The 17,085-nt window shown below is 40.7% G+C and overlaps 2 protein-coding genes across 2 annotated transcripts; one reads left to right on the forward strand and one right to left on the reverse strand.

The window, feature by feature from the left end:
• Positions 1-2,150: 2,150 nt before the first annotated feature.
• Positions 2,151-6,415, forward strand: LOC116192532 (histone-lysine N-methyltransferase family member SUVH2-like). Its single transcript, XM_031521106.1, has 3 exons — positions 2,151-4,551; positions 5,515-5,578; positions 6,064-6,415. The coding sequence occupies exon 1, from the start codon at positions 2,371-2,373 to the stop codon at positions 4,432-4,434; it is 2,064 nt and encodes a 687-aa protein (XP_031376966.1). The 5' UTR covers positions 2,151-2,370; the 3' UTR covers positions 4,435-4,551; positions 5,515-5,578; positions 6,064-6,415.
• On the reverse strand, positions 6,109-11,327 carry LOC116192533. Its single transcript, XM_031521107.1, has 4 exons — positions 11,082-11,327; positions 10,718-10,886; positions 7,095-9,954; positions 6,109-6,475 (listed from the first exon to the last, which is right to left on the reverse strand). The coding sequence occupies exons 1-3, from the start codon at positions 11,193-11,195 to the stop codon at positions 7,151-7,153; spliced, it is 3,087 nt and encodes a 1,028-aa protein (XP_031376967.1). The 5' UTR covers positions 11,196-11,327; the 3' UTR covers positions 6,109-6,475; positions 7,095-7,150.
• Positions 11,328-17,085: the final 5,758 nt, after the last annotated feature.

The raw sequence follows: 17,085 nt of genomic DNA on the forward strand, positions 1-17,085 counted from the left end.
AGCGAGTGGTGCTGTGACGGAAGAGCGTGTCAGCAGTGACAGGCGATTGCGGTGGGTGGGCGACCGCAGCGTGTTAGAGGTGGCAGAGGGACGCCGGTGAAAGAAGACGAGAAGAAGAGAAGAAAAGAAAAGAAGGCGGGGGGCGAAAAGGAAAAAAGAAGTAAAGAAAAGGGACGAAAAGTGGAAAGAAAGAAAGAATAAGGGGCGAAATGAGATGGTTAGAAATTCTGACCAGCGTTAGACCGGTCTGACGCCGATCTGATCGGTCTAAGGTTGATTTGACTACTTTTTTAAAAAAAAAATTGTACACGCGTCCTTGGGAGAAAATTCATTTTTTTTCGGGTTCCTCGGGATTTCGAAATGGAAATGTTGAAATTGAGAAAAAAAAAAATATGACTCGTGGAATATTCAATTGAAATCGAACACCGTGCACACGTAATCCCAAAATTTTCATCTCTTCAAACGGATATCCGAAAAATAATTCGGGACCACTTGTGTTTATAAAAATTCAACAATTAATATCGTGCATGAAAGTGCATTTTGGACCCGAGTTTTGTTCCAGATTAAAATTTGACGCACGAGACCCGAGGACGCTCGGTAGAGTGCATTTTTGGAAAAAAATTGAAAAAATTGGAACTAGAGAAGAAAACCTATTAATTAGAAGCTAAAAATGCTCATGCGATCGACTAGAATTATTTTCTCCCTAAAAAGACGATTTTGCCCTTCTTTGATCGGGTGTGCCAAAACGAGGTGTTGACATCGATCATAATCGCTATAGGGCATGCGGGCCTAAGTTATGAGCCTCTTATTTTAGCACGTTGGACTCTACGAGTTAACTCGCGAGTTTCATTTTGCCTAAACGAGTCGAGCCCGAACTTTAATCTATTTCAATGAGTTGAGCTTGAGCTCGACTGTATCGACTCAATTGAGCTCGAGTTTGAGCCCAAGCTTGAGCTTACTATATTCGAGTTCAGCTCGGCTCGTTACAACCTATGAAGGAGGGAGAATGATAGTGGATGGATAGATTTGAAAATATGGATAGAGATTAGGGGTTTCATAGAAAGAATTTACATAAATAAAAAAGTTATATTCTAGATTTGGAACAAAACCTAAACGATATGTATTTACAAAAAAAAAAATTATAGTACATGTTGGATTTGAAAATAAAAAATAAGTGCTTTTCTAGACAATTTATCCTTTAAAAAGTAAATTGGGAGAGCGATTTTTGGGCAAGGTTGAAGAGAAAGAGAGAAAAATTAAGGAAGAAAGTAGGGGGAGAAAAGTGGACAGTGTGAGTGATTATTTTTACAAAATTTATGATTTTATCCTCGATTTGATATGAGTGATGGATTAATTTACGAAGACATGAATCAAAGAGAGAGTATTGTAGTGGTGCATGCTCTTACCTAGCAACCAAAAAGTTTTATATTCGATGTTCGTGGTGAAACTATGCGTGTCACTTTATTATTATTAGGATTTTTATTTTATTGTTTGAGGTTTATGGACCTCCATTGTAACTGAAAATTTAGAAGGCACGAGTAAAAATAAAAACTGAAATTGAAATTAAAAAGTCTTCGGTTTTTATAATAGAGATAAATAGAAATATAAATATAAATAATATGAGGATGATATGCAATTGAGCAACATAAGATTTTCTTCTTACCATGTGCATGGGAGAAATACTCACAACACATAGATTTGAAATTTATGTAATACACCTAAAAATGATAAAAAAATTAAAATTTATTCTGATTTGAAAGCTATTTTCTTTTTCAATTTTTTTCCGAAAAGAATAGCTACATAGATTTGAAATTTATGTGATACCCATATGAGATTTTCTCCGTGCAGCGCTCATGTTTCATGAAAATCCTAGAATCCTAAAATTTAATCCATCATAGCCGAATAACTAGAAAATGAAATGACATTAATTTACCCGATCACATGTCTTACAACATACTATATATCCACTAAAATAAAATTAATTTTTTTTTATGAGATCACGAGATAATCGTTCGGGCGGTTGAAATTACAATTATATAATCTTGTGAGTGGTTAAGAGGGTTTTTTAATTAACTATATATAAATATATTAATTGAAGTAATAAAAGAAGAGAGACAAATAAAATAAAAAAAAGGCAGTAAATGGCTTAGGAACAAATGAGCCCTCTTGTATGGAAAGTTGAGTCCACACTGCAGAGAAGAAGACAGTTTCTTTCCCCATCTCTCTTCTCTTCCTTCTGATCTCACCTTCCTCCCTTCACTCTCACAATTTCTTGAGCTCTGCAATGAAATCAGCCATGAAATCAGCTCAGCTCCTCTCTTCACAGACCTCCATACTCCTCTTCTTCTCCTCCTCCTCCTCCTCTCCACAATGAGCTCCCTCATAGATCTCAACCTCCTTCCTGACCCCCCCATCACCCCCACCACCTCCTCCTCCTCCACCACCGCCCTCCTCGCCCCCAAAATCGAGCCCAAATCGGAGCCATTTGACGAGCTCCTCCACACCCACCAGCCGGAAGCAGCCCCTCGTCCTCCTCCTCCGCCGGAAGCTCAACTCCCCCCATTTTCCAATCATGCCCCTAGACCCTCTCAAAATCCCCAATTTGCCCCTCATACCCCCACCCTCTCTGACGCCCCCAATGCCGACGTCTACGCCGAGTTCCACCGCGTCTCCGAGCTCTTCCGCCATGCCTTTGCCGCCGCTGAGGCCGAGGCCGAGGCTGCCGGCACCCCCCGAGACGATGACAACGATGGTGACGTCACGATGGACAACCGCCCGGCCAATGCGAACGCGCTGGCTATCGTTCCGGCTGAGGCTCCCCTGCCACTGCCCCCGCCGGCTCCTCCGGTGGAGAACAACAACCGGCAGCTCGCCTTATCCCGGAGCGCGAGCTACCGCAAGTACCGTCGCTCGGCTGAGCTGGTGAGGGTTCTGGACCTCGGGCCTGAGGACGTCGCGTTCTACCGTGATCAGGTGCGGCGGACGCTCATGATCTATAACGGACTCCGTGTGCTCTCCGGACGGGTCCGGGGCAACTTCACGGCCGCAACCATGATGCGGACGCATGGGCTGTGGATCAACCGCGACAAGCGCATTGTGGGCCCCATACCGGGGATCCACGTGGGTGACATCTTCTTCTACCGAATGGAGCTCTGTGTTATTGGGCTCCACGGCCAGACCCAGGCTGGGATTGACTATGTGACGGCCCGAGAGAGCTCCAATGGGGAGCCAATCGCCACCAGCATTATCGTATCGGGCGGGTACGAGGATGACGAGGATGCTGGGGAGGTGATCACATATACTGGCCACGGCGGGCAGGATCGGTTCAACCACCAATGCGCAAACCAAAAATTAGAGGGCGGGAACTTAGCCCTAGAGAGAAGTATGCATTACGGAATTGAAGTGAGGGTCATTAGAGGGATCAAGTACTATTCCGCTGGGGTGCACATGGTCTATGTGTATGATGGGTTGTATAGGATTACCAACTGTTGGTTTGATGTAGGGCGGTCGGGTTTTGGGGTTTACAAGTATAAGCTGGAGAGAATGGATGGGCAGCCTGGGATGGGCAGCGTGACTCTTAAGCTCGCCAAGAGCCTCAAGACTAGGCCTTTACTGATCAGACCAGTCGGTTATTTATCTCTGGACCTCTCGAGAGGGACCCAGAATGTTCCGGTGTTTTTGTTCAATGATATAGATAGAGATGATGAGCCCATGTATTATGAGTATTTACCTAAGACTGTGTTCCCTCCGTTCGTGCACCAACAGAGCAGGAGTGGGACGGGATGTGTGTGTGAGACGGGTTGTAGGCAGGACTGCTTGTGCATTGCAAAGAATGGGGGAACGTTCCCTTATGATACGACTGGGCTTCTAGTGAAGGGGAAGCCTGTGGTGTTCGAGTGCGGGCCCCACTGCATGTGCCCCCCTAACTGTCGGAACCGTGTGGCACAGAGGGGGATGAAGCTTCGATTGGAAATATTCCGGTCTAGAGAAACAGGATGGGCTGTGAGGTCCTTGGACCTGATACAGGCGGGCGCTTTTATATGCGAATATACAGGGGTTATTCTCACAAGGGAGCAAGCCCAGATCTTCTCCATGAATGGAGATAGATTGGTGTACCCGAATAGGTTTACCCCTAAATGGGAGGAGTGGGGAGACTTGTCCAAAGTCTTTCCCGAATTAGAATGCCCTGTTTTCCCCACGATCCCTCCCTTGGATTTTGCAATGGATGTGTCGAAGATGAGGAATGTGGCCTGCTATGTTAGTCATAGTCAGAGGCCAAACTTATTGGTGCAGAACGTTCTCTATGACCACAGCAACATCTCGTTCCCGCACTTGATGTTGTTCGCACTAGAGAATATTCCCCCACTGACGGAGCTCAGCCTTGACTATGGTGTGCCCGATGATTGGACAGGGAAACCACTCTTATGTAATTAACATGTGTAGTGGTAAAACAAAGAGAAGGTTCTAATTTGTTGCTTGATTGCTTATTTTTGGGGAAGGTGCGGAATAGTAATATTGTGCAGTGCTGTTCGGAGATTGTGCTTCGATTAGGTAAAGTAGACATTCTGTGATTTTAGAGTAAACTTATGTTTATCTAAATTGGGAATAGTTTTAGTTTTCGCCCCTATTAATTGCTTCTCCGCTTTGCTTTGCTATTGATCATGTGATGCTTATCTTGTTTAGCTGTCTGATTTCGTGAGCAATATGGTCGAGTTATATATGCTGTCAGCAATATTTCTACATTTCTATGATGAGAATCCGCTGACTTACTATTCAGGGGCCTTTTATAATGTGCCCTTGTCTTGTATATCTTCTAACTCCAGCTCGTTCGATTTGTTACAAGGGTTAAGTATCAATATATGTTTGTGTTGAGGGCTGAGCTTTGTTGAGAAGCAGGATCCTGGTTTATTTGTGTCCTTGTCTATCTTTTTAACATAGGATAGATAAAGATTATGCAACCTCCGCAAATTTCGAATAATATCAGTTCAGCAACTAGGACAAGGTTTGTACAAGTTGTTGGAGTTATCTATCATCTGAAGCATATGTTACTGTCATGTTCCCTGGATAAGTGAGATTTTGCATCTCGGTTCTCATAGGTCATCCTACTTATCTTGTAGTTGATCGAATTGAATTTCATTTTTTGTGGAGAATTTCTGAAAAACCCATTCTCTGTCATAATCCTTTGTTTCTAATGCTGCAATTGCTATGTTGCTTGCAAAGTTCTTATTTTGTTGTTTGTCTGAACTTCGCTGAAATGCTTATGCTATTTTTTCAGATATCTCAGTGTGACTTGTTTTCATTATGTGAAGAATCAGAAAAACTTCTAGGAGATATGGAAAAACGAGAGAGGCTGTTAAAAATGTTTGGCAATATTTTTTTTTTCCTGGTCTGCATGAAAATAGATACTAGACTTCTTGAGCTATGCTGGTTGACATTACGTATATATTTCTTTCGGTGCACCCTCTCCCGATTTTTTCAGACATCTGCCAACAGATTTGTCCATCTCTTTTGCAGGTAGGATTAGGGTTATGAAGTCTCGGTGACAGGAATTTATGGAGGTTCTGCTTGCAGATATTCGGTAGGGCTCCTTTTGGTTCTCAAGTTTTGCCTCGAAAGTCACCTGTCTGTAAATGCGAGGAAAATCTCTTTTAATTGTATTCATAAAGATCCTGCTGCGTAAACTATATATCGGCTTAGCCGTGGCAACTCTTGTTGTGTGCCGTTTCTAGTCTGTACATATATGAAATCTCAAACGTGTAAAGAATTATGACAATGGAACCTTGAGGCATGCTCTGGTTCCTTGAAATCAAATCGGAACTGTTGAACTTACTCTTGAGTTCGGCTAACCGTGATGACTTCGAGTTCAAACATCAAGTGCCTCATAACATTTGTTGTGCGTCTCTTTCATTTCTTGGATACTTTCCTTCTGATTGTTCTTTTCCAAAGTTTTATCATATGATCTTAAGAGATTCGGTAGAATAGAACCTGAGGCTAAACAAGGATGTTCTTATTTCAGCTCCAGCAAGTATATGCATTGATCAATTTTGCCATTTCACTTCTCAGATGAAGCAGAAGAGCATATTTGATGTGTTCAAGTTTACAAGCAACTTGACAGAGGAATTGATCGCAAAATCAATATCGTCACCTCCCGCGTATCAGTGACAACAATTGCTGAAACAAGCATTGAGTTAATGCCCTCCAGTTCTCCAATACGTATAAGTTACAAATAAAACTGCCAAAGTCCCCTGCACAGTAACTAATGCTCGTGCATTTGACAAGGAAAGAGACCAGCCTGACCCAATTTTCCCACTCGTATCCCGATCTAGCCATTCCGTTCCGGTAAAAGATTAGTCAAATGATAATTTCTTCATGCTTGGACCAATGGTGATGTCATTGTGTTGGTTTCTGGAGATTCGTATTTACTGGTAAGTTCAAAGAAAGAGCCAATAACCCCAACCGCACTATGGCGTAATTCCTGCATCAGTTGACAACTTAATGAGTGTTCACAGCCGTCTGAGAAGTCAATACAAATTGTAAAGCTCATCAAATAAGTCGATTAAAATTTACTTCACTTTCCCGATAACTTTAAAATTACTTTATACTTTTCGAAGAACAGTTCATCAGGGACAGAATTCAAACCAAGGGAAGCGAAAAGCAATACGGATCTTCCCATTTAAAATGATTTTACATTACTTGCAAGAATCCGCAGACCAAGAAAAAATTAATTAAATTGTACCACCAATCATAGTTTAAAGGGCTTTTCTATCTTTCCATAGCTCAAAACAAATATAATGAACCAACCAGCTTATTTCACTACCTAGCTTTTCTTAAGCTGCATTAATGTATCTGGCCAAAAAAAAAGAAGCTACAGTAATGTCAAAACTGCAAAATCACTCTGTAGAAAAAATTTCTAACTGTTAATTTCATTTGCAAGTTACTAGATTTTCTCGTATTTATTTGACTGGTTATACATATTCCAAATGCCGAAAATTTTACTGTGATACTTTTCGTGTTATAGGGAGAAAAGGAAAAGGTAAGGGAAAGGGCTCTGTTTATAGTTATATCATAACAAGCATGATTTCCAGCATAGTTACCTCAATTACTGTTCAGAGAAGTTTGATGCTTCAGATGCTCCAAATTATTGTGATGCCTAAGCATCCAACTTCTTCTCGAGCAACTTGGCACGCCTCAGAGCGTCCAAGGCCTCTCCTTGTTTTCCTGAGCGTTTCAAGTTTAATGCCTTCACTTTTTCTGCCCTTATTTCTTCTTCCAGCTGACTTCTCTCTTTGTTCGAGCTGCTACTATTATCACTTCTTCCAGCATTCACTTTCACTGGCTCTGGTTTCGGCTTATCTGGGATTTGTGAAGCAGTACTAGGGCCCTCTATTCCGATAGCTCTCAGTGCAGACATGAGTTCAGGATCAAGAAGATCCTCAACTCCCACATCATCAGCTCGCTCCGAAGATGATTTACCTGTATCGTTTGGTCCTGACTCCTCCAATTGAGCCTCTAGAGCCTTGGCTAGTTCAAATTCTGCTTCTGCTTCTTGAATTCTCCCTTCCTTCCGCAGTTTCAGGGCCTGCCGCTTGTGACCTAGGGATTCCTGCTGGATCTTGAAACGTTCCCTACCAGACAGCTGTTTAGGAGCTGGTGCTGATGGGTCCTGCTCCTTCTCCCGCACAGATGGAACAGTGGATGATGAAGAAGTTAAGGTGACACTAGGCTGAGGCTGAGGTTTCCCTTCATCGAGACTCTTCTCCAATAGCTTCGCCCTCTTCAGTTCTTCCCTAGCTTCCGCAAGTCTTCCTTCCCTCTTCAAAGCAACTGCTCTCTTCTTGTGCTCTAAGATCTCTTGCTTCAGGGGGCTAAGTGCTTTCTGATGAGCAGTTTCCTGAACCACATTAGTTTCTAGAACTTGGGGTCTCTTCTCTGCGCTTATCTCTTTCTCTGGAGAACTCTTCACGGGACTATTTTGAGTGTTAGGGTGAGCAAGAGGGTGTGCAGCAGCAGAATCCATTTTATCCACTGGCTTTTGATCATGTACTTGTGGAATCGTCCAATCATCATCCCCTGTCAACAAGTCTGTCACCTGAACTGATGCATTTCCCTGAGCTCTATTGGCGGGCACACTCAACTCTTCCATCAATGTTTCGGTGGTTCCGATGCTCTGGATTCTTTCAGGAATGGAACTAACTCGTCTTGCTTTAACTGCATCCTCAGCAATGTCATTTGCAGCAACCAATCTCAAACTCTCTGCTTTCTTTTCTTCGGAAACAATTGGCTCTTGCACCCTTGATGCCGCCTCGAGTTCTTCCATTTCTGCTTCTAAAACCTTTGCCTGCCTCAGAATTTCTTCGGCCTCGTCTATCTCCCCTTTACGTCGAAGCTCAAGTGCTTTCCTTTTCAGGCCCAGGAGCTCTCTCTGAATCTTTGCTTTGCTTCTTGGGACCCCGATAGCCCCTTTTGATTGAACAACAATTTCAGATGGGTCAGACACGGCAGATCTTGAGGACTGGTCTTGCAGTTTTACTGCTTTCTGTTGTTCCTCGTCCTTCCAGCCCAAATCCTTTAACATCCCAAGTAATGAAGGATCCTGCAGATCATTTTCTGTTACCTCTTCTTCTTCATTAACTTCTTCCACAGAACTATTAACTGGAGGCTCAATTCTAGTAGGTTTGTCCTTTGGGGCATCCAGCTCCGCAATCTCATCCTCTAGTCCCTTTGCAGCTTTCAACACTTCCTCTGCCTCCTCGGCCATACCTTCTCGTCTTAGAGTGAGAGCCTTCCTCTTCAAGCCCAAGAGCTCCCTCTGTATCTCAGCTTTGCTTCTTCTTGGTTTCTGAACCACAGTTGCAGAAGGACCTTGAATTGCAGAAGATGAAGGTGCATTAGAAACCCTGGCAGCTCGATTTTCCCGAGAAACCTCACTGACAGAAGGAAAACCATCATTTTGATTAGACTCTTCAGCCCATCCTAAGGATTTTAAAGTAGCAGAAAGATCAGGATCCTCCATGTCCTCCTCTGTGACTTCAAAATTAAGATCTGCACCAATATTGTCAATGTTCCCAACACCAATTAGTCCATTAAAGTGGTTATGTTCTCGAGCAGAAGAGAAATTTTCTTGCTTGTTCTCATCCATACTACGGATCAAATCAGAAAACTCATCATCTGAAGAATCCCCGGCCCCGCCCAAAATTTCTTGCTCTTCAGCTTGCTTTTCCAACAGCTTGGCCTTCTTCAACTCTTCCTTGGCTTCAGCAAGCTTCCCTTCACGCTTCAACAAAAGAGCCTTTCTTTTATGAGCAGTTACTTCTGTCCTACCTATACCTCGGTTTCCCTTATTTATGTTTGTCTTATCAGAGACTTCTCCAAGAAGGGTGGAGAGTTCTCCCTCTATGCTCATATTTCCTGATTTCTTTTCTTCAGTATGAAGGTCCGCTTCGGACCATCCTAATTCTTTGAGTTCAGACATAAGGTCATCCTTTCCAGTATCAGTTCCCCCTCGAGAGCGATTCTGCCGGCGAGATTTCGTGCTGCCATCTCCTGTGGGGTTTGGATTTGGGTTCTCACTCATATTCCCAGCAGGAAAAGCAGCCTTCTTGCGGTTTTTCCGTAAATACAACTCCAAAGCATCAGCCTGTCTCTCTAGCTCCTTCCCCCTCTTAAAGGCCTTCAGGGCTTCCTCGGGCTTACGTTCTCCTTTAAGAACTCTATACTTATTTTTCTCATCTGAAGCTTGTTGACGGAGTTCTTCAGGGGTCGAAGATCCCATCTCACTGAGAGCACTAGTAGTAGATGATTCCTCACTAAAGCTAGAAGCACTTGCTGTCCTATCCAGAGTTGAATCTTCTTGATCAGGATAAGAGGACCTGGATGAAGAGGACCCTTTCGTATCAGAAGCTAAAATCTGGGCCAAAACTTCATCTTCATTTTTTGGAGCTGATCTGGAAGAGCCTGCAGCAAAAAGTAATAATAGGGTTTAGGGTTTAGTTCTTTTTTATCAGAAAAAAGTTGCACCAATCTTATCCATAGAAAAAGGAAGGGCTTGGTGCAGTTTGCACAAAAGAGCATGCAACAAATCCACAAAGATATAGATATCAAAGGGAAGGTGATATTAGGAAGGGTAGTGATTCCAACAACACAAGGCGAACCCATCACTGTATTCCAATGCTGGCATATGAAACACAATATTTGCATGTTGGCATCATAGTTTGGCCTATAGCAGAAAAGAAGATGATACATTTTCTCAGCTTCCATTCGACAAAGATGGCAATGGGATTGAGTTTAGAAAAAGTAAATCCTCTTTCGAAGCACCCATTGTCAAAATGCAACCACCCGACTCCACCTCATGGATTCAATAAGCACCTCACCAACACAGAGAAACATTATATGGAAGCATCAATTACCACAAGTAGTGCCACCACGAACAAATCAGAAGTCCAGAAAAGCTAACCAAGTAAACCGCAGATCATGCCAAAGCAGTAACACATGCGTGCGTTTGCATATACACATTCACCTCATTCTTCTCGTTACTACTGAAATTTGAAGCTTCAAACTATCAAAGCATCAATTTTACGAACTTTGCTGGATGTTAGGCTCCCAGATACACGTACAAATTGGAGCGGCGGATCTAACTGCCACTAAAAAGGCATGAAGCAAACTGTTGGAGACCCGATCAATGATTAAGGGGTACCTACAAAAACTTAATAAAAAGTACCTTTGCCGGCTCTAGTCCGGTGTCCATGTCGAAGCTCGAATCTCGCAGCCTCCTCTAACTTCTTGCAGGGATCGCATATGCGAACTGGGGAATCGCCCTGCCCTCGTAAAACCATCCTCTGCTGGGTGCAGCTGTTACAGAACAAGCCTCCACATCTCCGGCAGTGATGCTGGAAGAATTGGAAAAGACATTACGTCGGTCAAATTGATTCTCACTTGTTCCCGTGTGATCAGGGAAACCCGGTTCGCAAAGCCGATTATTCAATGACTAATTTTCGCTCCGTGGGCAAGAACATTACATAGAACGATAATCGATTGGAAAAGTGAGGGAGGAGAGGGGATTAGAGGGAGAGCATCGAACGAACCTTGCGATTGATGAAGGTGAACTGAGAAGAACATCCCTGGCAATGAGATGAGTCCACCACCCAATTGTTGCCTCGAAACGAAGGCTTCGCCGGGAGCCCGATCTTCTCCAACATCGCCGGCGGGGATTTTCCCGGGAAAATCAAAGACCGATAGACTGAGAAATCGGAGAGAAAATGCTTTCGGAGTTCTCAGAAGACGCGGCTAAGGAACTCGGAAGTCTATGCTCTCTAATCGGTTCGATCTCTCTACAGTCGAATTGGATAAAAAATTGGCAAACACACCCTTTTATTCAATAATAGCTCCCTCATCTTTTCATTCTTTGCACTTCAGGTACCCAGTGTTTCAAGGTTTGGAGATTTAGCCCTAAGCAAAATAATAATAATAATAACTTCAGTAAACTTGAGAGAGTAGGGTTGCAGGTAGGATGATATCATATGCGGACCCTTCAAGTTCAACTCGATGAAAGCTCGAATTCGACATAATTTTATCGATCTCGAGTCAAATTTGCCAGTTCATGAGTCAAGCTCGAGCTCAACAATATTCGGCATAAGAAGCTCGCTAGCCTAATCGAGTTTTATTATTTTACACACACACGTATACATATAGTCGCAGGTATATATGAGTAGTCCCATAGGGCCATAACTATTATCGGTTTTGTAATGAGTCTAAATGAGCTCGACCCGTAAAAGCTCGAGCACATTCAAGCCTATAAGAGCTCGAACTCAAGCACAGTTGAGCCCGAGCTCTTACGCTTCACAGAGCTGAGCCACCTCCGATTTGTATAGTGAGCCGAGGTTCAGCTCATATGTCCAGCCTTAACCAGCTCAAGCTCAAGTTCCTGAGAAAATGATCGAGTCGTGCTCAATCCTCCTAGACTAGGGCTTGGGTTGGCTCATTTTGCACTCCTAATTAAATTTATAAACATATTAACACAACTCGAGTCCGGTTATGCTGAGATAAATAAAAGGAAACTATGTTCGTATGGTCTACTTCAGCTGAAAATCGGAAATCTAGCAAGGGTATTTTGTTTGTTTCCCTGTAAGGAAGGTCCCCAGTGTCAACTTTGGAAATTTTTGTGATCTTGGGATTATATTTTCCATTTTAGTGGGAAAGAACCTGCAATTTTGTGATCAATCACTTTTTTTTTTCGGATGTTCTTTTGCAAGACTCCTTTGGAAATGAAACTTGACATAATCATGTAAATATTGACAATGCTATCTTGAGATTATATGTAATTTGTTTATATGAAAATTGTATTGTATTAAATTGGATAAATTACAAAAAAAAAACTAAATTTTATAAAAATTTTCAGTTTTGTCATAAATTTTACTTTGTAACAAAAAACTACATGTTTTGATAATCGTCTCAGATTTGACTTCCATTACTATCATATTAAGATTTCCGTCTATTTGTTTATGTGGACTTTATAGGACCCACCAAATTTGCACATCATTTGATCATCTTCTATTTTCTTTACAAAAATAACTTGAGTTTTCATAAAAGTCTCAATTTTATTTTAGATTTTGATTTGTAATTTTAAAAAAATACATGTCAGCATCGCGTTTGGTCTATCGGCTTTAGGAGAGAACATCAACAGCATTCCCGACTATAACTTGGAAACTATTATAGAAGAAGACCCAGCAAACCCCGGGTTACTATTCATAGCCGGGTCAACAAGGTTATTTCCCACCGATAGATGACAAAAATGACGATTTTGCTCCTTCTCCTTCTGACCACGCTAGGTTGTCAATTTCGAATTTTCCTCATACTGCGATCCTCTGTGCATTGCTTTCAAGGCCGTCCGATTGACATGACTGACCCGGCTGTGAATAATAACCCGGGGTTTGCTGGGTATTCTTCTGTAATAGTTTTCGAATAGTAGTCAATAATATTGTTGATGTTCTCTTCTAGAGTCGATGGACCAAAACGGAGTGGTGACATGTATTTTTTTTTAAATTACAAATCAAAATCTAGAATAAAACTGAGACTTTTATGAAAACTGAGGTTATTTTGTTAAGAAAAGAGACGACGATCAAATGATGTGCAAATTTGGTGATTCTCATAAAGTCCACATAGACAAATACATTGAAATCTTAACATGATAGTAACAGATGCTAAATATGAGACGATTATCGAAATATGTAATTTTTTTTGTTATAATATAAAATTTATGACAAAATTGAGACTTTTTACATTTGTTTTTTGTAATTTACCCCATTAATTTCCCTTTATTCGTCACAGCATGTTGAAGCTGTATTTGGTTGGCCGTAGTAGAAATACCACATCACTTTGTTTCTGATCCGATTATAGTCGCTATTATGGATATGAATAGGATTAATATATAGAACGGACCGAATAACAGTGTTCTACCTCCTTGGACTTAATCGAAAATGTCCGTACATAATAGGTGCTTTGAAAGTACCCTTAAATATATTGATTATATTTTCAAAATCTTACTTCTTAATAGACGGACCGAATTTGAATGGTTAATATAATAAAAATTATCAAATGCCCCTTCTGTTTGACAATTAAGAATCTCATTGTATATATTAAGAATTTTTATCTACCAAAAAAAAAAAAAGATTTCTTGTCTTGCCCCCTCTAACGAAGAAGGATAGAATTTGTATTTGAATATTGAGTTTTAGAAATTTTAAGTAAAAGTGAGAAATTATTCTTTTCACTCTTTTCTAATATAATAACATCTTTAAATATTTATTAACAATTTAAAATTTTAAAATTGAATAAAAAAATGTTCGTAATTTAAATATAATATCTTCCTTGATTGATATTTTGCCCTGCCGAGCATAATGTCTGGCTCCTTCCCTACTGCTAGTCCTCTGCAGCCCCTCCGCTGGCCATTGCGGCCACCCCTCCATAGTCGCCGCTGTCAGATTTCTACCTCCAGCGAAACCAAGCCACTTTTCTGACTGCCCTCAAGTTGATCTGGCTCGAGCGCTCGCAAAGCAACTCGAGCTCTCCGAGTTGCTCGGGCTCCCACTTAGTAATTAAAAAGTTTCAAGTTCAATATTCAGTGAGAGTACCTGTGCCCATTTATTAGTTATTATGATTTATATTTCATTGTATTGTCAACCGGTCTCCTTAGTAATCCAAAAATGAAACTAGAAAACCACCTGTGCTACATAAAATTTCTAAATATAAAAATGCAAATAAATTTATTTATTAAAATGAAAACCTTATATTAAAAATATTAATTAATAAGTAATTAAGGAAATAAGAGAAATCATAAAATTGAATGAGAGTTTAGAAAAGAAAGAAAGAGAGAGAGAGAATGAAGAAGAGGGAGAGAGGGGGGGGGAGGAGAAAATAGATGAGGAGTAGGTTTAAAAATGGATGATTATTTTTTGTGATTTTACTTTTTTAACTCTCATATAATAGTTGTTATAAATAAAAATTTATATGCTATGGATATTTTGAAAAAGTAAAAGTGAAATAGAAAGTTTTATCTCTCCCTTTATATATTGGTATGATTATTTTATCAACCGAATAATAAAAGAATGTACATTTTATTTGTTTTTTTCTTTCATATTGTTTACATTATCTTTCTATGAATGGGCACTAGCTAGCGCATTAAATAAGTGCATGATAAGTTGTGATTTCTTCGAAAATTCTTACGTTCCGTCACTGACATTTCCGTGCATCTGTTGAAGCCATTATATCTATTAATTTTGATCCAAGGATTGAGAATGCACACCGGTAATTCAAGTAGTCAGTCTCCTTTCAATTATTCTTTATTAATTTATGGAGTTCAGGGGGACCCACAACCATGGCCCCCCTTCTCCTTCGCAACCTCACCATCTTCCTTCCTCTTCCTCTTAGCTGACAAGCCCTTCATCAACTTCGTCGAGTGCTACAAAATCCTCTCGACACTCTCCATACCTTCATTGTCATGTCCTTCATCTTCTTTTTTCGCCTCCTGCCCGCCAGCGTCCCCTCCCGTGAAGCTATTCAGTTTCGGCGACGAGAAGTTCCCTCCCGCGCAAAAGTTAGGAACCCTGACTTCCTCGTGTAGTAAGCCCGACAATGATCAGAGCAGCAGCGAGCTCCGCAGCCTCGACTGCAACCTCACCTCCCTCTGTGACCACATCTAGATGGAGGGCTTTAGCTCCGGTGCCTTCTTTGTCATCGTCGTCCACGCCATGGGCTCCACTTACCACCTCCACTGCCTGATTCTCTCCCGCAGCTCCTACTTCAAGTCATATTTCATCTCGTTTCTGAACATCCAATCCTTTTTTTTTCGGTAGGTGAATACCCAATTCTTCAATCATGTGAATTCTCTATGCATTTCGTAGCTCGTCGTGTAATTAGCCACAATTTTTGTTTCGATCAATTCTACTAACTCTCAGATTTAGCTTGAGGAGGTGGAATTCAAATTCATGGTTCGGAATCTCACATTAATGATATGAACTAGCTGACTTCGAAGATAGTCGACTGTGGTTATGAGAGTTGACTGTCTTGGAAGCCTGTGCTCTGAGTTATGTCTGAGTCGCGTGTCATTGGCCGGCCTCCAGGATAGTAAACTGCATATGAGAATGGAAGTCGATTGTTATCAAGATCAGCAACCCACGTTCTCTATTATTAATCTGTGAGAGTATACCATGTATCCAACTGTTTGTGGACACAAAGAACATGGTCATTGTACCTACTCTTTCAATCTGATAATTGGGGATTCATGTTCTTCATGTCCTGTAATTTCATTTGGCTTGTTCCTAAGTCCATGGGTTTTATTTTGATGCTATATGTTGAGCAATCTCCATTGCTTGTAATTCCATTATTCAAGTTGAATTGATTTAAATTTAACTTATGCATACATAAGTAAAAGACAGGGCGAAACTAAAGGATTTGAAATTTGAGTGAATAAACTTGTTGGACGTAATTTCATAAATCAATCTCAATTCTGTAGTTGCATGGATGATTCATTAACAGTGGACTGCATCTATGTTATGTCATCCATCCTTGTGAATTTCCGAATGAGAAAATTACACCATATATACTATGATTTCACTAGATTCTTAAATCTATCATATACTTTAAAAATTACAAAAAATAACTCATAGTTTATAGTTGGTTCTAAATCTATCCCGGCATCGATTCTTCCGTCCACATGTAACGGCTGTACTAACATGGCACGTTTGAATATTAACAGCGCTTACGTGGAGCGTTAGTGGGGCCATACTTGCCATGCTGAAAATTTTCTCGAGATAGATTTGAAAAATAAAAAATAAAAACTATGGGATAGTGATTGAGAATTCGATGAAACCATGAGATATATGGCGTAATAACCCCTTTATTTAAATATAGTAATAAATAGTTATTAATTATTTATAACAAAAAAAACCAAAAACCAATCAAAAGATGGCGGCGAAGGTAAAGTTTTAAAGGAGAAAACTCCTTGGCTGGTCGGACATTCCGCGTTGACGACTTACTAACATTATCCGACGCCACTCAAGTGTTCGTCTCACTGTTTCTTATGGTGATTGTATTAAGGTCCTTTTGGTCGGATTAATTTTCAATTGATTAGTACTAGATTATCCCGGAGATTCTATCATATCAGATATGTGGTTTGTTCTCTTATTTTGTTAATGAGGGATGATCATTCAACCATTTGTGTTGTTGTGCTCATTTTCTTAATTGGAAGTCGAGTGGTTGACACCATGGTCAGCAGTCTAGTGTTTGTGTCCATTGATGCTCTTGTCAACTATGCAATGCAAATTAGGTTTGTTAGTAATAAAATATTCACCAAAACAAGGGGTGAAGTGAATTATGGTAAAAAGAAAAAACGGTGAACTGAATTATATCTATATATTTTCATTCATTTTACTATTCATATTTGGTAAAATTACAAAATAAATAAATAAATAAAGAAGAACAAAAAGAAAAAGTAAGATGGGCTTTGCATTTGAGATGAAGGGGCTTTCCTTTCTTTCGGTATTTGTCATAGGAAATGAAAGATAAGTACCGCAAAAATGATATTCCTTCCTTTTC

This window comes from Punica granatum, chromosome 1 (genome assembly GCF_007655135.1).
Source record: "Punica granatum isolate Tunisia-2019 chromosome 1, ASM765513v2, whole genome shotgun sequence".
Lineage (NCBI taxonomy): Eukaryota > Viridiplantae > Streptophyta > Magnoliopsida > Myrtales > Lythraceae > Punica > Punica granatum.

What these genes read in the sequence shown, in the direction of transcription:
- LOC116192533 (XM_031521107.1), bottom strand. Translation starts at nt 11,195, where the DNA reads ATGTTGGAGAAGATCGGGCTCCCGGCGAAGCCTTCGTTTCGAGGCAAC. An exon ending in TCACCTTCATCAATCGCAAG is followed by an intron (nt 10,887 to 11,081) that starts GTTCGTTCGATG and finishes CAATTCTTCCAG; the next exon opens with CATCACTGCCGGAGATGTGG. An exon ending in CCGGACTAGAGCCGGCAAAG is followed by an intron (nt 9,955 to 10,717) that starts GTACTTTTTATT and finishes TTTTTGCTGCAG; the next exon opens with GCTCTTCCAGATCAGCTCCA.
- LOC116192532 (XM_031521106.1), top strand. Translation starts at nt 2,371, where the DNA reads ATGAGCTCCCTCATAGATCTCAACCTCCTTCCTGACCCCCCCATCACC.